Source organism: Puma concolor, chromosome E3, assembly GCF_028749965.1.
Source record: "Puma concolor isolate L17-30 chromosome E3, mPumCon1.1.hap2, whole genome shotgun sequence".
Lineage (NCBI taxonomy): Eukaryota > Metazoa > Chordata > Mammalia > Carnivora > Felidae > Puma > Puma concolor.
This window is the reverse complement of record NC_141682.1, coordinates 28,569,914-28,592,648: the sequence shown is the minus strand read 5'-3', so window position 1 is coordinate 28,592,648 and position 22,735 is coordinate 28,569,914. Positions and strand designations below refer to the sequence as shown.

Genomic DNA, 22,735 nt, shown 5'->3' with positions numbered 1-22,735 from the left:
CAGATCCCAAGTGATCTCTTGACGTCATGTGGCAGGGAACCTAGCTGTCCCTGTCTTCCACGAACAGGGCCGGGAGGTAGACACTGTGCTTTCCACCTTCCCTCCGTTTCCGTGACCAAGCCTCTGTGCCAAAGCCCTGGGACTCTGAGGTCAGGTGGCCGCTTCTGCTACACATGGGCTGTCTGAGCCAGAAGAGGTCATGGAACTTCTTTGTCCTTCCTCATCTGCAAAATGGGTGATAATAATGGCAGCCACCACGTGAGGTCTTTGGGAAGGCACAGTGAGGGTGGACACAGATCCAGTTCCTGGAGCGCTTGACCTCTGTCCCCCATAGTTAGCAGCCGCAACAGCCCTGGTACTAGAGAAGCTAGGCCGGCTTGAGAAGTCAGTGTGTCCGTTGTGAAAGGAGTCCAGTGCTGCCTCCTTTCTAGGGGAGTTGTGAGGATAAACACGTAGGGTGCGTGAAACGTTTACAACATGCCTACCATGGTTGTCGTCGGAGCTGTGTGATGATGAACTTTGTTTTTTTCGCTTTGGAATATTGGAGTTCAGCCTATAGAAATCACCACGAGTGACACGTGGTACATTGACAATGTGGTGCAACCACCATCACCCCGGTGCCGGACATTTGAGTCATCCCGAAAAGCTAGTAAGCGGTTGCTCCTTGTTCCTTCCTGTCCCTGGGCCCCGGCAATCACCAGTGTGCATGGGCTTACCTATTCCGGATACCTCATATAAATGGAACCCTGTTATATGTGGTCTTTTGTGCCTGGCTGGTGTCATTTAGCATGATGTTCACAAAGTCCAGCCACATGGTAGCAGATATCAGTGCCTCATTCTGTCTTACGGCCGAATAATACTCTGCTGTAAAGATGTACCACATTGGGTTTCTCGGTTCACCCTTCCGTGGACGTTTGAGTTGTTTCCGCCTTTTGCTGTTGTGCATAGTGCTGCTGTGAACATTTATATAGAAGTTTTTGTTTCAACACTGGCTTTTCAATTCTTCTGGGTATTATGGTGACTTTTTACTGTATGTGGTTCAACTGCCTAGGAGAGAAAAGGAAGAAATAGTAAGAAGATAAGGTAGGAAAAAAGGGATTCCAGCTTCTGAGGGTTTCCTTTTTTGGCCGACCTCAGCCTTTTAGGGGGCAGCAAGGGCACCAGCTGCAGAGAGACATTAGTCTCGGCTTTGTTCTCAAGCTCTTGGGCCATGTCAGCACCCCACGGGCTTGGCTTCCCCGGGGAAACACCTGCTGACTGCAGCTTGCAGTGTGGTGTGCCTCGGGAAGCCAGGCCTCCTTGTCCATCCCTCAGAGGGACTGAGTAACAACAGCTCTGGGATAACCAGGCACTTCCTGTGTGCCGGGCCCTAGGCCAATAAACCTTCACACACGTGATCTCCTCAGTTTTCTACCCCCCTCAGACCAGGACACTGAGACTCAGGATAAAGTAGCTTGCAAGTTCACACAGTAGGCTTTAGAACCAGGTCACCTGATGCCGAGCAATGTCCCTGCAGACCAGTGGCACATCTGGCTGTCACTCAGTGGGGCTCGTCTCAGCTGCACCTGCCCATTTATCTATCTGCCTTAGCATGAAAGGGATGCCATGTGAGTTGATGAATTCCATTTCAGGAACCTGGCAGAGCCTTAGGGATTCCATTCAGCGTTTGTCCCTGTAGGTGTTAAGCAACTATATTGTTGCTTAACCAGCCGCACCTTTCTTTTTTTTTTTTTTTTTTTAATTTTTTTTTTCAACGTTTATTTATTTTTGGGACAGAGAGAGACAGAGCATGAACGGGGGAGGGGCAGAGAGAGAGGGAGACACAGAATCGGAAACAGGCTCCAGGCTCTGAGCCATCAGCCCAGAGCCCGACGCGGGGCTCGAACTTACGGAGTGCGAGATCGTGACCTGGCTGAAGTCGGACGCTTAACCGACTGCGCCACCCAGGTGCCCCTGGCCGCACCTTTCTTAACGGGGGTTCCTTGTGGGAACCTCAGAACACAGAAAATGATCAGAATGGCTCTTTTCTTGATTCTTGCAAGAATGGCCTATAACTAGTACCGTTTGTAATACATGGGAGAAAAGCTAATCCAAGGCATACGGTGGGTGCCTCGAGACACTAGGGGTCAATTCTCACAGAGACTGGGTCTCATTCGTCACTCTTCCTCCAACATCCAGAACAGTATCTTGACATGTAGTAGGTGTAACGGTAATGTTTGCTGACTGGATGAATGTGGGATATAGTGATATGAACAAAACAGACCTGCTCCCATCTGGCACACATTGTGTTTTACAGTTTACAACATAAACCTCTTTTATGATCCAAACCATTTAAATATTCAAGGACAAGCACTGGAAAATATTTTATCAGTGATCGATGAACTTGTAGTAGCACCTTTCAGCATTATTATATGTGAACAGGTTTTCGGAATAGTCCCAGATGACAGTAAATATATTTTTTTAATTTTTTAATGTTTATTTGTTTTTAGAGTGAGAGACACAGAGCATGAGCAGGGGAGGGGCAGAGAGAGGGAGACCTAGAAATCAAAGCGAGCTCCAGGCGCTGAGCTGTCAGCACAGAGCCGGATGTGGGGCTCAAACTCATGAACCCCAAGATCATGACCTGAGCCTAAGTCAGACACTTAACTGACTGAGCCACCCAGGCGCCCCTAAATATTTTTTTAAGAAACACTATGTCAGTCACTATCAGTCAGGAACACAAGGGGAGTGGATGTAAGGTATTCCCTCTGAGTAAACACCTCAGGAATATCCGGAAATGAATGACTTTTACCCAAAGAGCAGGAAGTCTGAGTTCATAGTCCAATAAAACCTGGGAAAGTTACCCCTCCTTGAAATAGGTCTGTGCGACTCAAAGTGATACCAGTGGTCTAAAAAGCTGAATTCCTATCTAACATCAGAACGCAACACAATTTTTGGCACTTAGGCAATGCTCAAAAATGTGTGAGAGGGGAGGAAAGAAGGGAGGGAGGGCAGAAGAAAGGAATTTATTCCCCAGCCCCAACAGTAACACATTTAGTACCTATTAAGTGCTTGCTGTATACCAAGCACCCATGCTAAGTGCTTAACCTCCATGCATCATTCTCTTTATCTTCAAAACAGCCATACAAAATGTGTCCTATCATGATGCCCATTGCTCAGAATGCAAGAGTGCTCCAGGAAAGTGTTCCCGCCCAAGGTCAGACAGTCTAGTGAGGGTGGAGTTGAGCCAGTCCTGCTACACAGACTTAGTCACCTGCTATACTCTGCCCTCCCTGCCCCTCCCCCCCAAATTAGAATCTGAATTGGCCATCTTCTTTAATTATGTTTCAACTTATATTGTTATTCTACTAAATCTTTTACTACCAATTGAAACTTCTCCCAGTATGGAAAGTAGGTGACAGATTTCTCTGGAGAAATCTCAAGTGAGCTGTCCTGAGGCCCCACTGGCCAAGTGGAACCTAGCGCTGTCCCAGACGCAGTTTGAGAACCATTCATCTATGTGATAAATTCTCTTTTAAAACATTTCAGAAGCTTTTGCCTCTAGCAACTGCCAAATTACAACCTCAGAGCCTGTGTCCTCTGTTTAAACAGCCTGATTTCTTGTATAACTTCTCATCAACCCTCCCAAATAAATAAACAGGCTTAGAATCTGCGAGGAAAGAAGATTCTGGATGCAGCATGTCCTCATTCCCTAGAATCAGTCTCTTGAGCCAAGAATCTGTGTCCGCTTGAGGTTTGCAGAGGTGGCTACGACGTTTGCTTTTCCACGGAGGAGTATGTGGCTTCTCTTCTGTGTTCCAGTGCATTCGGATCCTATTCCGGAAAGGACAGGCTAGGGGACCTGGCAGGCTGCCCAAGGTGATCCATGACAGTCAGCTGTCCTTTGAGCTCAGTCCTGCTCTGGGACTGAAATCAGAACTGACCTGACCCTGAAGTTCCAGGGGATGGAGATGCTTGTTGTAACCTGGCAGCCGCAAAATACAGAACCCAGTGCTGGAGAAGTAAGAGGAGTAACAGCAGCCTTAAGAATAGTAGCTACATTGTAGCGTTCTGCGGGCTAGGTTACCCAGTCTCTGTCTGTGGCTTTCCCCTGCCCACCATTCAGTATCCTGTCCTACAGCACTACTAGTGCCTGTGTATCTGTATCAGCCTGGATCTTTCAGTAGCAGGCAACAGTTAATATTGTATTTGACTTAATCGTCACAGCAACACTATGAAGTAGACATCCTCATCCTCAGTTTTAAAGATGAGGGAACTGAGCTTCAAATCACAGAAATGACACGCCCAGGGACACGCAGCTGGTAAGTGGTGGAACCGGGACTTGAACCGACATCTCTCTGGTCTCAGGCTCATTATTGTGAACACTACACACATCAGTATATTTATTGTTGGTGTGTTAGGGATGTCCATCCGGTGAAACTGGAATAGAGAAATTATTATGATGGGTCACTGCTGTCATTTGAGCAAACCCAGGGGAGTGTGCAATGGTGAAAAGAACTCTGTTCTCAGCCATACACGCAGATGGAGAGTTGAGCTTATCAATAAAATTTCATTCAGTTTAGTTCTCATTTATACTCCAGCCTGTTCCCATTGATGTGACCCTGGGCCAGTTCTTGGAAAGACAGTTGGGGGTTAACAGGCAAATATATGGGAAGGTGGTCCCAGCATAGGGAACAAAGGTCCTCATTCTGGAATGCAGTACAGACGGGCTGAGACCCTCAGAAATGAGCAGGGGGACTCACAGACATCAAGCTGCTAGAATGTGTGTTTCAGGCCTATGCCGGACACTGAGAAAATAAAGATGAATCAGAGAAAGTTCCTGTCATCGGGTAGCTTACAGTCAAGGGACTTGAACATATGTAATTTATTCTAGGGCTAGGCACACAGGCAGGTAGGATTAGAAATGTCACACAGCGTGATGGAGGTCTGGCAAGTGGTGGGCATGCCTTTCCTCTGGCATTTCGAAGCAAAGGATATGGGGGTTTCTGTTTACTGAGCACCAGCCATGGGCCAGGGACTATGGGTGCCATACCCACAACACACAGGTGCCTCAGGTACCATTTTTATCCCCGTTTTGCAGATTAGAAAACTGAGGCTCAGCCAGCTTCAGGAATTTGCTCAAAATCAAATAGCAACAAAGTGGCAAAGATCAAGGAGAAATTTCTGCAGACACAGCTTCCGTTGTAGCCAAGTTTTGGTTCTCTCCCGTAGATCACGTTTACTCTTAAGATTCAGTCTTTCTGTGTCCTCCAAAGCAGGCCTCTTCTTGCCCAAAAGCAAATCAAATAACTGGCTGTAATCAGTCATCGTAAGGGGATGCAGAATTTGGTTAACCAAATGTTCTGCTCATTTGAGATGTCTCGTGGCATATGAGGACAACCAGATTTCAGAAAATTAAAATACAATCAAACAGACTTCACATGCACACACACGCGCTCACACACACAAGGCTGAATGGCAATTTAGTTCTGCATTCATGATTCCAGCAGTGTTCCAGGATCAGGCATGGCCTCCGGGGCGCTGATTCTTGTCAGTTACCTTTCCATTACAGCCGTCTTCAGGAAGGGCTGACATGTTAAGAGTTCCCACTGATGGAAAGTCAGATAAACTGCCTCTTAGAATGGCTTATGTATGTTTAAAATGAAAAATGTGTGTCTTACAAGTGTTCTGTGAAAGCGTTGAGGCTTTGAGAAATGGTTTGCCAGTTCCTGCCAATGCAGTGAGCATGTTTTAATTCTGCATCGGTTTCTCTGGTAACAGAAAGATAAATCCAATCAAAAGTGACTGAGTTTTATTAGCCAGGTGGCTCCCCAGTTTGCTGCCCGCCTGCGTGGAGGGGAAGAGCTGTTCCCCTGGTGTCTCCAGGATGCTCGGTGCCTTATTTCACCTGGCAGTTCACTCCATATCATAAGAATCTACGTGTCTGTCTGCCTTCTCCACTGTCCTCTGCGCTCCTGGAGGACAGAGACCATGACCACCTCATCTACTGCTGTTCCAGGTATCTGGCACCCGCCCTGTCAGGGGGTAAGAAATCATGTTTCCAGGAGAGCACAGTTTTATGCGAGTTTTCAAAGTCACAGGAAACACAGAACATTTAGAAAACTTCAAATAATGCCAGAGATTCAGCAGCCAGGCCAGCTCACGAACCACTTTATACACCTTGCTAAGGAGTTAAGAGCATTGTGCTACAGGGGACAAAGTGCCACTGAAGGGTATTAAGTAGAGAGGGGATACGAGCAGACTTAGGTTCTAGAAAAATCCTGCAGCTGCTTTCCGGAGGATGGATTAGAGTGGAACCTGAAAGCTGGGGCAGCATTTTATCCAGTTCACTTTTCCTTGGGTACCAACAGTGGCTGTAAGTACGCCCACAGGGCCGAGGAAGAAATACAGTAGCTAGGTCTTTCCATACATTTCCCACTGTGTCTTCGCAGAAGTGGGTCTCACTCCTCGTTTTGGCTCTATAAGATCAATCAGTGATTGCCCTTCTGTTATCTCCAGTGCTTTTGCTCTCGGCTCGTCTGCGGAGAACCCTGAACTTGACCTTTCTTTGTGTTGTTCTGGAATTCTGGCCTTCATGAGAGATTTGCTAGTAGACAAGGAGACTTGGTAAGGTCCAAGCAAAACCTGCCTGGAGGGTCGTGGACAGAGCATCGACAGGATCTTCCCCCCTCTCCCCAACACCCAAAAAGAAATAAGCCATGTGGAAAAATGGGTTTGAATATATCTGTGAGCCAGAAGGCAGCGAGAGAAACCCAGTGGCTAGGGCTCCGATTTTAGACCAGCGCAGCAGAAAGGCCCACACTTAGGAGGCCGTATCTGTGTCACCTTCTGACATGCAGTGTGTGTTCGACGATGGGTCCCCTTAGAAGGTGGCTGCAGTTTCAGGTGCCTGTTTCCCGCCTGGCTGTCTTTGGAAAGAAACGGAGGGTACTCCTAAAGCTGATCCAGCACGAGGAGATCAGGATTGCAAAGAGTCATGTTTTGGGCCTGGGGTGCGAAGGTCTAAGTCTGTAGCCCACCTTCCTGCAAGACTTCAGCCAAGTCATTAAATCTCTTTGTGTCCTACTTTATTCATGTATCAACTAGTTCCTGTGTGATGGGGGAATTGTGGGTGAAAGGGGGAGGCATAGTTAACACAATCAGCAACACAGGCATGGTTCCTGCAATCGTTACTAAGTGTTTTCTGACTGCCTCACGGTCCCCTCTCCCCCTCCAGTTCAAAGACAAAGGGAAAAGCATGTCCAGTAGAGGAAACATTGTGGTCAAAGGCAGGGACATACATACAAGTGAATGACAGAGCTCTCTGCCTTGATGGCCATGAGCCCTGCAGGCCAGTGCTCCCCTGGGGCATTTATTAAGAACGATGGCAATTATTTATTGCACATCTAGTGTCAAGTCCAGGAAGAACAGACTGGAATTAGATCCAGTGCCCACCCATCTCACAACTATAGCCAGGCTCCTGAAAAGTATTGTCCAAGGTGCCCTGGTTGAAAATCCCTGTGCTATTAACAGACAGATGGGCACCAGCTGGAGCAGCTGCCCCGGGCACTGGATAGTTCTGCACACCCCACACCACACACACACACACACACACACACACGCACACACACATCTCGCTGCCTGACGGAGGCTCATTCCTGTCCCACTGGCTGTTGGTACCATGGGGAAGCCAGAAGGCCCTTGCTAGTCCTGCTTAGCCTGCCAAAGAAGCCCACTAGCCTCTCCAGGACAACTCCCCCACCCCTTTCATCACCTTTGCCATTTCCTTCCCCCTCCCCATATTCCTGGGAGCCCACTGGCTTGGTTCCTGCGTGGTGGTGTGAGCCCCGTCCTGGCTCTGGGCTTAGCCTCAGTCTACATAGCGTGCCTTTCTAAAAGCAAAGAGACACTAAAAAGTGCCCTTTGCACGAACAATGCTGCATCTGGGAATTGAATCCTACAGAAAGTTATCAGACCCACATATGGGAAACAGAAACGCTCAAGGAGGTTCCTAGGAGCGGTATCTGTAAGGGAAGCAAACAACATAAATGTCCATCACTAGGAGAATGACTGTGTCCCTTCCATGAGATTCTGTGTCGCCCTTAGAAGGATGACATCTACTTTATGTGCCGATTAGACAGATCAGCATGATAGATCCTTACATAAAAAAGCCATGGACACACACGCTCCCCTTTTTGTAATAACAAGGGGTGTGAGTGTCCCAGCACCTGCTTCATAGGGGTGCCTTGAGGACTAAGTGGGTTAACAGATGCAGAGTGCTGCGGAGAGTGGTCCCCACTGCAGGCCCTCAAGTGTTAGATGCTGTTCTTTCTGTTGCTCTTGCCATTAATTGGTCTGTCTTGCTGTGGGCTAAGCTGCAGGATGGTAATTTCAGAAGCATAGGGAAGGGTTACGTGCTTCCCCCAGCATGGTTTTCTGCACTCTTGGGCTCCTCAGAAAAGGACAAGTATGACGTTTTTCTGGGGTCACATGGCTCTCAGCAGACGTGTATGCCACCAGCTCAAGTTGGTTCGCCAGGACCATCTGATATTTACTTATTTAATCTTTTGAGAGAGAGAGAGGGAGCGCGCACGTGCGCATGAGCAGGGAAGGGGCAGAGAATGAGGGAGAGAGAGAGAGAGAGAGAGAGAGAGAGTCCCAAGCAGGCTCCATGACCAACGCAGAGCCCGATGCAGGGCTCCAACGTGAGTTCATGACCTGAGACGAAATCAATAATTGGACGCTTAAGTGACTGAGCCACTCAGGTGTCCCAGGACCATCTGATTTTAAAACTGAAACATCTGTGTCCTGGATCCCCTCTCAGGGCTGGACAAACCGGGACAGCTGACTGCTCTCCATATGCCCCTGGTGGCCCAGGTGCTTTAGGAGGTACCCAGATACATACTCATTATTGCTTTTCATGTGTAACAGGGGGGAAAAAAACATAAAAATGGTGTATCAGAATTACTCAGCCTTGAAACGGAAATACACGTTATGACATGGATATACCTTCAGAACATTGTGCTAAGGGGAAAAATAGCCAGTTGCAAAAAGACAAGTACTGTATGATCCCCCTTATAGGAGGTTCCTGGAGTTTGACTCCTCTATGAATGTGTTCATGGAGACAGGAAGCAGAACAGGGGCTTCCAGCGGCTGGGGGAGGGGGAAATGGAGAGTTCTTGTTTTAATGGGTACAGGGTTTCAGCTTTGCCAGATACAAAGCGTTCTGGAGAGGTATGGTGGTTGATGGTTGCAGAGCAGTATGAAGGTACTTAATACGACTGAGCTGTTAACACGTAAAAATGGTTACGATGGCAGATTTTCTGTTAGGTGTATTTTACCAGAATTTAAGATTTGTTAAAAAAAAAAAAAAAAAAGTACATCACATACTGCAAATATTGTCACATAGGGTAAAGCTGAAGCGCTATTGAATTGAACGTTAAATTGAACATGCGTCTGAAAGAACCGTGCAGATGATAGAGCAGTGGAAGAAGCTGGGGAAATATGGCGTGTTTATTCTGAGCTCACATTGAAGGTGCCTCCATCCTTAGCACGATCAGCTTGCCCAGTGCCCTGGTCCTCCACCCCCTGCCACCCACACACATTTCTGCTCCTCACATGGCCCACCCGCCGCATCCACGAGGCCTCGATCTGGTGCCCCCGGGGTCTGCACACACCCGGCAGCATCAGCGGGTGGAAGTCTTGAGTCCTGACATTCACAAAAACTCTGTGCTTAGCTTTTGCCTTGCCGGTCGTCGGGAGTACCTCTGGCAGATTCTTCTCAGCATCCTGTATCAGAGAAGGGGGTTCTGGGCCACAGCCTGGTGGGCAGGAGGAACATAGAGCAGTTGAGGGCTGGCTCTGTGTTGTGCTCTTTCCAAGTGGAGGCTGAGAAGGTCCCCGTTCCCTCCTCGCCCTGTCTCAGGCTGCCAGCAGGCAGGCTTGGCTGTGACAGGGCTCCCGGGTACTAGAGGGACCTGAGAGCTGAGCTGTCCTCCTCCCCCCTAGTTCTTTGTGTCCTCATGCCCAGAACCATTATGCATCTTAGACACACACAGTGTCGAGGTGGCCCCCCGGGAGCCAGTTCCTAACTCTCACACCAGCCGGGAGAGGAGACAGGTCCATTCGATGGGGCATTTCCCAAACCATGCTCCACAGGGCATCCCCTGGGGCTTAAGCACAGAAAGCTTTCCAAGTTCAAATCTGGCTGGGTCATTATACTGCTGTCTCCAGTTCAAAATGTCTTAAGCTTCTGATATTCAAGATGGCAATAATAATACTATTAAATAACAGCTAACATTTATCAAGGGCTTACTATATGCCCGGTGCTACAGCACAGATCTTCAGGCATTATTTTATTTAATACTCCCAACACCTGAGGCTTACTGAGACGAAAGTAACTCGCTGCAAGTCCAGGCTTTCAGGAGCAGGCCTTAGGGAAAAGATGAAGAAGGAAAAGAGGAAGAGAATTAACTACCATATTCATGCTTCACTTAAAGCAGCCCTTCTTAAACTTTAAAGGGCACACGCATCCCCTGGGAATCCTGTTAGAATGCAGAATTTGACTCAGTAGGTCTGAGGTGGAGCCTGAGTTACTGCATTCATCCAAAGACCAGGCTCTGAATAGGGGGGCATTTGAGTACCTACACCTGGCATGGAACTCATTCATTCACTTGTTCATTTGTTCACTCATTCATTCACTCATTCGTTCACTCGTTCATTCATTTATTCATTCATTTACTCATTTGTTCACTCATTCCTTCATTCATTCACTCATTCATTTATGCAAACAGTCTAGTAGCAAAGGGCATGACACTCTCTGACATCTGGATCCAGATTCTAATCCTGACACTGTGCTTCACTAAGCGGCAATTTTTGAGTCTCAGTTGCCCATCTGTAAATTGGGAATGAAACTCGCATTTTATAGAGTTTTTGTGAATATTAAATGCAATAAAATGTGGCAAACATCTGCTCCAGGGTCTGGGGCATGGTGGACAATTTCATAAATGGTCGTGGTTTAGAGCTTATTTCAAAAAAAAATTTAATGTTTATATTTGAGAGAAAGAGACAGAGCGCGAGCAGGGGAGGGGCAGAGAGAGAGGGAGACACAGAATCCAAAGCAGGCTCCAAGCTTTGAGCTGTCAGCACAGAGCCCAACCTGAGGCTCGAACTCATGAGTCATGAGATCATGACCTGAGCCGAAGTCAGACGCTTACCCAACTGAGCCACCCAGGCAGCCCCTTTTTTAAAATTTTTTTAATGTTTGGAGCTTATTTATCATTCACTTATTCCCTCATTTCAACAAAGATTTTCACATGGTTCCAATAAGTTTGTTTATATTATAGCCAATTTATTAATTGAAATAAATGACTTGTTTATTAAAATAAATCACTTATTTTAACATTTACTTATTTACGTATTTCCACAAAGACATCCCAGTGGCCACGAAGGCTGCCAGTGAGGGGCCTAGAGTCACAGTCATAGAGGAGTGGCTGTGGACGAAGAAGCATGTCTCCTAATGGTTTTCACAAGAGGTAGGGACAGGCACAAGTGATGAGTGGTGGGAGCCACTTGGCACATGACTCCACCAGAAGAGGAAGAGTGAGAAACGTATGTGGTGGGGAAAGAGGGAGAGAGAGAGGCTGGAACTGGGTAAAATGTCAACAGATCGCAAGCTGTTAATTATCTGAGGAGAACTAAATATTATGTAGGCAATTATAGACAGGCGTTGGAAAGCAGTGATAGGAAAGTTGGGCCCCAGCCGAATTGCGTGTCCCCTTGAAGAAGGGCTGGGAGACTGGTTTCAGTGTGCAGAGCAAGCTTTTTACTCTGAGAGAGAGGGAGAGTGAGGGGGCCGATGGAGGGAGCCCAGGGAGGGGGAGTTAGGGGTCCCCTCGACCCCGCCAGTCCAGCCAAGCCAGGCACACAGCACTTTGCTTTGAAAGGCAGCCTTACCCCACCCCCACCCACCCCCGCATTCTCCCTCCCCGGGCTCTGGGCCTGGAATCCGCAGCCCCCTCCCCAGCCACCCTCCCTCCCCCAAGATGTCATCTTTTGAGACGATTTCATGTGGAAGCATCGCTAAGTAAATTCGCTAAATGCCTATTCATCCCCGTCAGATGGGGACTCGGTGAAGCGGTAAATGTGAAAATGGCCCCAGCTCAGGACCCTGAAAGGCGCTTTCTGGGGTTGCCAAATGGAGCTGCAGCCACTGACCCTGGGAGGCCTGAGGCTTCGTGCACGGGGGCCCAGGAGCCCCGGCCCGGCCCCTTCAATCCTCCCTCTGAGGCCGCTGAGAGGCCCTATTTATTATTCCTGCTGCCAGGGACCCATTCAGAGGTTAACTTGTCCCCGTATTCATCAGGACGACGATAATGAACTGTCCCAGAGTGGCAAGGGGGTTGGTAAACAGGAACTGCTGAGACACGGAGATCGAATGGGCCTCTTGAGGGTTTGGAAAGAGAGATTGCTTTCATTTTTTTTTTTATGGGCTGATCTTGTTCCCACCTCTCCCCGCAACTTCGGGAGGCCCTTTGCCCATGGCTGTCTGTAACTTGGTATGAGGCACACGTGGGCTTTACCTTGGAGCATGTGGGCAGGATTGTCCACACACGAGATGCACCGTTTTGCAGATGCGTGGGGTTAGCCATTTGGCTGCGTCCCTGGAATTTACCTCTGTGCGCCTCGGCAGGGCTTGGCTTACGTGTTCCTATCGGATTTACTTCAGTGTGGACGGGGGTCTCTCTGCTACCGCCAGAATGGCCGCCTGTGTATTGGTGTTCATTTCAGTAACAGGATGGGACATCGGCAGGGCTCGTTTTCACTGCAGCGTCCCTTGACTGCTTTGTGCCCCCTCCGCTGGAATTATGAGTTGGTCAGCATGCGTCATCCAATCACAGAATAGGGGCTTGCAGTGGTGCGGCTGCAGGGAGTTGCAGGGAAATGAAGAGTGAGGCGTGGGGGCTGCTTAGACCAGATGGTGGCAGGTGGAAGGAGCAAAGCACTTTGCATTTATTGCGCACCTACTATATGCCCTTTAAATATTCCCAGCTATCCATTCGTTATATACGTACTGAGAGCCTACTGTCTGCTGGGCAGTCAGGGGGGTTCAGAGAAGGCTACCACCCAGATGTTAAATTACTCACCCTTGGGTCAGGAGTGGAGCTGGGATCTGCCTCTAGACCTTTCTGCTTCTAGAGCCCAGGCATTGCTTTCTAAGGCACCTACCTGCCCCCCCAAAGTTCTGAGAGCCTCCATTCGGTTCCAGGAGTGTCCTTCCTTTCCACCGCCTCCATCTGGTCTCCCACTTTGAAACAATGGTTAACCCTTTCCTTCTAAGTAAAAATTCCTGAGCAGAGCAGATGATAAAGGAGCTGTCACTTCAGCACCGTTTACCTGTTTGGGTTTATTCAGCAGAAGAGGCGACTGCATTTCTGGCAGATGGAGACCCGTGTGACTGCCTTTTAAAATACTGTCACAGCTGTATGCACAAGCTGATTAGCTGTGACTACACTGCCTGCACCGAGATTGATGGCGATAAATTTGGGATAACAATACTGGGAACGACGTCATCTGTTTCAATCGCACTTCATATTTTTTAAAGCTCTCTCAATTGGTAGCCCACTGGTTATTCAAGGACTTAGTATTCATTCATCCAGCAACCATTAATGTAGCTCCTACCATGTGCTAGTGAGGAGCAAGTCCCACTAGGTTCTGTCCTGATGGAGCTTACATCATAACATAAACAAGTTTAACACTTGCAGGTGACAATAAAATAGTAATGGAAATAAAGGGATATGATAAAGATGGGGGTGGGGGAGGCTGATGCCACATTAGGTTGGGTGGCCAGAAAAGGCGTCTCTGAAGAGATTACATTTGAAAGGAGACCTGGATGATAACAGCAAGCCAGACCTGGAAAGATACAAGGCAGAATTTCCCAAGGACAGCACGTGCAAAGACCCTGAGATTGCTGTGTATCGCATTGAGCTACACACTAATGACTTACTGTTTGCCACTCCCAGTGCTGAGCACTGGAGATTCCAGAACAGCTAAGGTAGTATGCTTATACTCAAAGAGTGTACAGGCTATAGGATAGGTAGGATACAAACACGCTAATATCCCCTTTTAATGTAGTGTGGTAAGCCTAGGGTGGTGACCCATGAAAGAAGATGCTTTATTAGCCTGTATGGACCTTATTTCTGTGACCACGAAGGGAGCCAAGACTCAGAAAGTGTCCATGGTCTCTGGAGGACCCTGACCTTCCTCTTGGTTTGTTTCCACAGGACGAATGACCAGCTGGTGGCATTTCTCTCCCGATACCGAGATATGAATTTCCTGAAGTCACACGGCCGGGACAATGCAAGGTAGCACATCCTCCCCCTACCCATGTGCAAAATGGAAATGAAAATCTGAGTGATCATTTTGGGGCTTCCTTTGAGGCTAGCCTAGAGGAAAGTAGAGGACAGGAGGAAGGCATGGCTCGGGTGGGCCCCTGCCCCTTCCATGTCGGGTCTGCAGCAGTCTTTCCCGTCAGCCAAGGACAGGGATAATAGTAAATGCATCTCCTCTCGTAATAGCCCTTTACACACACCCCCCCCCCCCAACACACACACACACACTGAGCACTTTCCTGGGTCCATTATCTCATTATGGCAACCCTTTGAGGTAAGTAGGGCAGCCATTGTTCATTCCCACTTTATTGGTGGGATGACTGAGCCCCATAATTTAAGTGATGGCCCAGATCATTCATTGGGTCAGCCATTCAGCAAACACTCACCCAGTGCCAAGCATGTGCCAGGCACCCTTCTAGAGTTGAACAAGACAAAACCCTCATTCTCATGGAACTTACTTCCTGGTAAAAAAGAGTCTCATGCCAGCATGGAGTTGAGCTCATATATCCTGATTCCCACCCTTTGCCCTCACCAGTGCCTCACTCTTGCTGCCCAAGACATTGGCAGGGATTCAAGGCACCAAGAAGCCCAATCTGGATCCACAAATAGCATGCTGCAGTCCCACTTTCAGCAGAGTCAATATCTCTGTGGCCAGAGATCAGCTACGAGGGATTCAGTCTCAAGCACCCCCTTTAGGGGAGATCACATGATAGGCCTCACCATCCTGATGGCAAACACCATTAAAAAAAAAAACAGCCCAGATCACTGACATGCTGGCAGCTTTTTCTAGCTTTGAACTCAGACCATAACCTGGCAGCACATGGGATAATTTTAGCTCGTTGATGTGTTTTGTTTGGTTTGGCTCTTGTGTTGGTTTTGTTTTGTTTTGTTTCAGTTCAAGTGCTCCATTTGAAAATGAATAGCCCCATTTAAAAATAGCAATGTTTCCCAGGCACATCCAGCTCATCTTAAAAGATCCAAAGGTCCACTGACTCTGGGCCTCAGGTTTCTCATTGGAGGCTATCACCTGGGTCATAGACAAAGCCCGTGTTCTCCTGTCCTCTCCTGTGCCCCTTCCCTACCTGGCCCCCACTGGCATTTCAGTTTGTAGTCTGCTTCAGGCGTTCTGTGCAACTGCTGACTGACCTGCCCTCTGGCTGGCTCTGTAACTCAGTTTACCGAGGTACCTACAGCAGGGGGGGGGGGGAGGGGGGGACCAGAAGGTAGCCTTGAGCTCCATCTCCTGAGCTCTCCAGATGTAACCCCAGAATCCTTTGTTGTGTCATTGCCTAAATTCTAACTCTGATTTCATCTAGCTGTTTATAGCTTGTTCCCATCCTACTGACAGCCTGCATTTTTTACATTTAGAAGGAGCCCCCAGACTTGAGGATGCTCTGTAAATCAGCATGATTTACAGATTAGCGTGAGCATGTTCCCACCGCTAAAAGGAGAGAGGCCTGGGTAGATCAAGAATTACAGCCACTGTGTGATGTGTTCCTGATAAGTGCCCTTGCTCCGCTGACCTTTTCCCTGTGGGATCCAATTTCATTCTTAGGGCCACTCAATGCAAAATAAGAATCATTATCCCCATTTGTCAGGAGAAGAAAGGGGTTTTGGGGAGTCTAAATGATTTTCCCAAGGTTACACAACTGGTAAGTGTTAGAATTTGAACCCAGTTCTCTGACCCCAAAGCCCATGGGAGCAAGGTAGAGCTGAACAAGATTCCATTCAGGTGTTAGTTATCAAAACTGGCCCAGATGTTAGTGTCTAGGCCCTTAGGTTACCTCCAGGTAACCTTGTAATATGTGTTTTGTGCAAAGTTGTTTCATCAGAAAGGAGCCCATTGTAATTTGATAGACTTGTGTCTGAATTATTATCCACCCTGGTATTATTATTCCTGCCTAGTTGGTATTTATTCTCTGTCCACTATTTCTAGGCCCAGTGCTTGGGACTGGGTATGTAGCACAGAGGTTAAAAGCGTGGGCCTTGAGGTTGTACTTCCTGGATCAGAGTCCTGCTCTCCCATGTCCTAGCTATGTTGCATTGGACAGGTGTCTTAACCTCTCTGAGCCTGTTCCCTTACCTTTATAGTGGAAATAACAATAGGCCTACACTCTTGGGGTTGAGAGGATTAAATGAGATGCTGCATATAAAGCATCCACCATATAGTAGATGCCCTATGTGATGGTGGTGATGATGATGGTGATGTCATGGCTATGATAAGTGCAGGATGAAAATATTGTGGTGGGAGAAATAAATAGATGGTATTTGGGCCAGAGTTACCCCGCTGGGTGTGTGAATACCTGTCTGGTGGATGTGCGTCAGTAGCTGACAGGTAGTACCCACATGGCACGAACAACATAAAGGTTCCGGCTAAGATGTTGTTGGCACTTCCTGCTAAAACTAAAACCCAAGGATCTCCGAACAGAAAAGCTCCCATATTCCACTACCCAGGAATGAGCCCTTGGCTGGTTTTCTCTTACTTGAATGAATAAAGGGCAGTAATGTCGTATTAATTTCATAGTAAAATGAGCCATTACCTGCCACCCTCTCCTCTCTGTCAGCTGGGGCCTCACCTGCTGATGAGTAACCCTAACCACTGTGCGTCTTCTGTTGTCCCCTCCCCATCGCACAGAGCTGGGCATGGCTAGGCTGCAGACCCTGCACGGGTGATGTGTTATAAAGGACCCTTGGTGGCAGATGACAGAAACCCAGCTTAAACTAGACTCAGTGGGTAAAGGAAGTTAATGGAAGGAAAACCTTGATCTCTGACTTCAGATATGGCTAAATCAAGCAGTTCAAATGCTTTAATCACACCTAGACTCCGTTAGTTCTTTTCTTTTCCTTTTTATGGGGGGGGGGGCATTTAATTATTTACTATTCCTGGAGTGGGTTAAAGTAAAATAAACACATCAAATAGCCAAGTAGTTCACTGAGGGGAATCTTTTTATTTTTTTAATTGAGATGTAATTGACATACAACATTATGTTAGTTTCAGGTGTATGACCTAATGATTCGTTATTTGTATATATTGCAAAATGATCATAATAAGTCTAGTTGACATCTGTCACCCCACATGGTTACATTTTTTTTTTCTTGTTGATGAGGACATCTAAGATCTACTCTCTGAGCAACTTCCAAATACACAGTACAGTATTATTGGCTATACATCACCTCCCCCCAGCACGTATTTATTTCACACCTGGAAGTGTGTACTTTTTGACTCCCTTGTTTAGTTCTATTTTCCTTTGTGTTGGTTGGATTTTCTGGCTCCAGTGGTGACTTAGTAGCTTCATTTTAGAGACGGGGAAACTGAGACTCAGGTGAAGTAATTTGGTGAAGCCCACATAATTACAGCAGTGCTAGGACTCCGGCCCAGGTGCCTGTGTCCCCAGAGCCCAAGCTCATAACCCTTGTATGATGCAGCCTGTCTGTATTCTGGGCCTGCTTTCCTCTAGGATGCTGGGTGACTTTCAGGCAACGACTCTGCTTCTCTGGGCTTCACTTTCTCCCTTTGAAAAAAGAAAAGTGGATGAATAAGATGGTCTCCGAAGGCACTTCTCCTTCTGACGCTCTCTGCTCCTGGACCAGCCCTTGTAAAAGACATTGTGACAAAGGCAAAGAGGTTAAAAGATCAAACGATGTGGAGGGACCAAAAACAAGCAGTAAGATACAAAGTAGGCCACAGGGTGCCTCGGTTTTTAGTTCCACGTGGCTCCTAATAGCAGTGTTGACCTTCTGTCCCCATCTCCAGCCCTTGGCAGCCAGTGTGGATTCCCAGCTCCTGCTCCGCAGGGATGGCATAAAGGCAAACTAATATTTTAATAGTTGCCAAATTGGTCCTGACTGTTCCTGTAATTAAATGAAGGGGAGTGTTGTGTTCACCATTTCTCCTTGCTTTCCTCCAAAAATAAAGTCGATGCAATGAAAGGCACGCAGCACAGTTACTGTTTTCCCAGTTAGCCTCTGTAGGGTGAGCAGAAGCAGGTGTCCTAAAGCTCACTGAGGGACTAAATATGTCCTTGCAGACTAAATAGGTCCTTGCAGTTACCCTGGAACTCCTGGCTTCTGTTCAGAGAGCATTGGAGAAGTTTCCCAAATGTCTGCAACCTGATTGTTGCGGGGGGCCGGGGTGGGGGGTGGTCTGATAGGGGCTAGAAAGGGAAGATCCTTTCCACCAGCCAGAGTAGGGTTTCCTCTGACACTTTCTCTGCCTCAGTCCATCTGAGCTCTCTTGCTGATCCAAGGTCCACAGGCCCCCATGCTGAGCCCAGGGACACATTGTGGTACAGGGGCAGGTACATGAACATTGGAGGCCTGGCACCTGTGTTGAAATGCTGGCTTGCTCATGTGATGGCCATAGGACTTCAACAGATGGCTTTGACTCTCCAAGCCTCTGTTTCCTCATCTTTATAAAATGTGAATAGGGAGATGGGCATTGTGGAGGACGGAGTGTCCTCGCTGACCCTGGGGAGGCCCTGAACCAGGCACTTTCTGGTGTGTTGTCTCATTCCCAGCTCACTTGGCAAGTGAGATCTTCGAGATGAGTACAGCTGAGGCTTAGAGAGTTGATTTTACTTGCTTAAGGTTCCACAGCGAGCAGACCGCAGAGCTGGGACTGGAACATGGCTTGGTCTGGCTTTTAAGGCCTGATTTTATCACGCCGTGATTCATGACCACATCTGACAGGACCTGCAGTTTTGCCTTTGGGGCGTACAACTGAAAGAGCAGAATCCTGCTAACTTTAAGCAGAAGTATTGTTGAAATGATGAGGAGAGGAAAGATCAGGTTCTTCCCCTCCTTTGTAGAGTCGGTGTCTTCCAAAGTGTGTTCCCCATCCACCCGTAGCGTGAGAGGTGGATTCAGGTACTTCACAGACAGGAGTGCTGGGAAAGCTAGGTACTGATCGCAAGTATATCAACAACAATTGATAGAATTAGCCGTCTGCCCCATGGTTTCATAGAAGTTATGCTGAGAGTAAGACTCAGTTTAAAAAAAAAAAAAACACCGTTGAAGCTATTCAAAGTTGATTTAGGGAAAATTATTAAGGGAGCTTTCCTGTAAGTGCTATACATAAAGCACTTGGCACAGCAGGTAGGAATCCACACTCTGGATTCTAGGTGTATGACCTTGGCTGAGTGACATCGACATCAAGCACCTGTGTGTCAGAGTTGTTAGAAGAATTCAATGGGAGAATATAGGGATAAACTCTTGGAACAATTAGTTGGGCGTGTCAACTTAGTGACAGTGATGATGGAGAAGAATCTTGAAAATGGCATACATATGATTAACATTTTGCAAGCACTCCTCCAATTCTTATGGAAACTAGCGTTTGACGGGTAAGAAGGCTAGACCAGGGGCGCCTGGGTGGCGCAGTCGGTTAGGCGTACGACTTCAGCCAGGTCACGATCTCGCGGTCCGTGAGTTCGAGCCCCACGTCGGGCTCTGGGCTGATGGCTCAGAGCCTGGAGCCTGTTTCTGATTCTGTGTCTCCCTCTCTCTCTGCCCCTCGCCCGTTCATGCTCTGTCTCTCTCTGTCCCAAAAATAAATAAACGTTGGGAAAAAAAAAAATTTAAAAGAAGGCTAGACCAGTAGGAAACCAGGAGGGGTCCCAGCCCTGAGGTTGGAAGTGACATCAGCAAGTTTCTTCTAGCTGTCAGGTCTGGACCCCACCTGCTCTAAACAGCACTCCCCCCGACTGGGCACCAGAATGACAGCCAAGCAGCTTCAGCAGCCCTTTCTCTCTGACATTGAACTCATCTTCAGACCCACACCTCCCTTGATGTATAAACAGGCAACTGTTTAGCCAATAGTTGGCAAATCCATTGAGAGCCTAGCCAGGAACCTCCTCCAAGCAAATCTGTGCTCAGGAGGCCCTTTGGTGCCAACTTGCTTATCAAGAGATGGGCTCACTCCCCAGCTGTCTTATAGCACCATGATTGATGTGAGGAGATAATTAATATCTCATTTCCAATGGGGAAAGCAGATTGCATTTCCCCTTTGCTTTTCTTAAACCCAACCAGTGCATTTATCACTGTTTGCATGTTCACTGTATTTAATCCAATTATAGCAGGCATGTCAAAATAAAGCTTTGCGTTGCACCAGCACCCACACAAAGCTGTGTATGCATATCCTTTCTTGGCCCCCACATGCGTTTTGAGGTCAACTTGGGAACTTTTCTTTTTCCAAAACAATACACATCGAAGTTAGACAAAAGACTACGACAAAAGTATGTTCAGGGTGTCATCTCTGAGAGATGGACTTTGATTTTCTTTTTCTTTGCTTTCTCTTTCTGTTCTAAGTTTTCCATGAAGGATGTGCATTACATTTATAAACAGAACAAAAGGCAATAAACACTGTTTTTTAAAATGTGTGAAAAATTGTGGAAAACCACTTAGCCTTCAGTGGACCTTTAGCCTCTTGGAAGTAGAAGCTGATTGGGCACCAAGCACCATGAAGACCATATGGCTACCAAGTCAGAGGATTCTGGGTCCCAGGATTTGGGCCCCTGACTTGGCATCTCTTCTCAGTCTTCTTTTTTCCCCCACCCTTGGATATCAAACACAAGTCCGCTTTCTTCGCACAAGGCAGTAGTAACAGTCACATGTGAAGGGTTTCCTGTGTGCTGGGGAATGTCCTAAATACCTTAGTGAGGTTACTTCTTGCAAGTCTCAAAACTACCCCATGATGGAAATGCAGTCCTATCAGGCTCAGTTTTCAGATGGGAGCCCAGAGGCTAGCTAAGTTAAACACACAGATTATAAGTGGGGAGGCTGACTAGAACCCAGGAAATCTGGCCCCAGGGTCTGTACTCCTAGGCTCTGTATCACACTGATTCCCTCAGCATGTTCACTATGGGGCTTCCTGCCATATCCAGGTAGATGATGCATTCCCCCCACCAATCAGGTAGGGTCTGCCTCTCTCGCAGTTGACCTCAGATGTGTCAGCAAGGCTCTCACTCCAGCCACCTTGACTTCTTTCCATTCATTTGAGCTCTTGCACATGCTGTTTTGGTCCCCAGTAAAGCTCTTGCCCCCAGATCTTCAGATGACTGATTCCTCCTCATCCTTGACATGAAGCTTCAATGCCACCTCGTCAGTGAAGCCCTTCCCCAACAATCTTCAATAATGACGTCTCTGTCTCTTTATTTTCTGTCACTGCGCCCTTGAGTTTTTCTATATAGCGCTTATCACAAACATCTAATTACATATTAATGTGTTTTGTGGCTCTTTGTGTCTACTTACTTAGTTATTAAGAGCAGGATTATAGCTCAATGGCTAAAAGTGTGGCATCCAGAGCCTGACGGCTAAGGTTAGAATTGCACCCTTGGCACTAACCAGCTGTATGGCTCTGGGGAAATTACTTAGCCGTGTCTCTGTTCCTTCATTTGTAAAATGAACCTTCATAGGGTTGTAGTAAAGACTAAATGAGAGAATATGGATTTAGTGTGAGGAATGGGATCTGGAAAGTAGCAGGTGCTCAATAAATGGTAGGTGTTATTCTATTTTTTATGTCTCTCCCTGGAAGATGGGGAAGGGTAGGGATGATGTCCATCTTGTTCACAACCAGATTCTCAGCACACAGACCTGGGGTAGTGAAGATGCTATCTGGAGCTGCTGAACGAGTGAATGCTCCAAGCCCCCTGTTCTTCCAGGTACTTCAGAGTAGAGACATAACAGTTGACCCCAGCTGAGGTCAGGAAAGGGGACAATCCAGCCTGGGCCTGAAAGAAACAGCCAGTAGGGTCCCTGTGGAGCTGCCAGACTAGGTCCCAATGAGCTGAATCCTTGCTGACTGGTAGCATGAAAAGATGATGTATTCATACTGCTCGGACAGAATTAGAAAGGTGCCCATGACCCTTGTCACCTCCACTACCACAACCATGGGCATTGCTTATTAAAATAATCACAGGAGATGAAGTTCACTGTTTGTGTGGGGCTCTGGGCTTCTGTCCTTGGTGCTGAAATATCATTGCTTTTTCTGGACATAGAGGTGTGTAATTAGTTCTGGAGGTGTCCTGCCCATTCCTGTCTACCAAACCACAGGAGAGAGAAGAGGAGAGATAGAAATTTTAAATTTGTAGCTTGATGAAGGAAAAATATTAAGCATCTTGGTGAATATTTATGGAGCACTTACAGTGTGTTGAGCACTACCCTAAGCCGTTTCTACGTATAATCTCATTTAAACTTTTGCACTAGCCCTCTGAAGTAAGTGTTATTATCATCACCATTTTCCATGTGAAGTTACGTGTTCAGGTTGTCCAAGGTTGGTGTCCTACCCAGCACGTGAATTGTGTAGTCCAAAGCTTGGCCCCTGCATTATACGGCTGTTACGTGTCAGCACATTCACATAGCTGGCTGATTTC

General features: G+C 47.4%; 1 protein-coding gene across 3 annotated transcripts in view; it reads left to right on the top strand.

Annotated features, from left to right (window-relative positions):
• XYLT1 (xylosyltransferase 1) overlaps positions 1-22,735 on the top strand; it is a 313,363-nt gene that overhangs the window by 250,981 nt on the left and 39,647 nt on the right. For all 3 annotated transcript variants that reach the window (XM_086692976.1, XM_086692977.1, XM_086692978.1), the window contains one exon: positions 14,262-14,342. In XM_086692976.1, the coding sequence (XP_086549102.1) occupies positions 14,262-14,342 (81 nt within the window). The remainder of the gene's footprint in view (positions 1-14,261; positions 14,343-22,735) is intronic.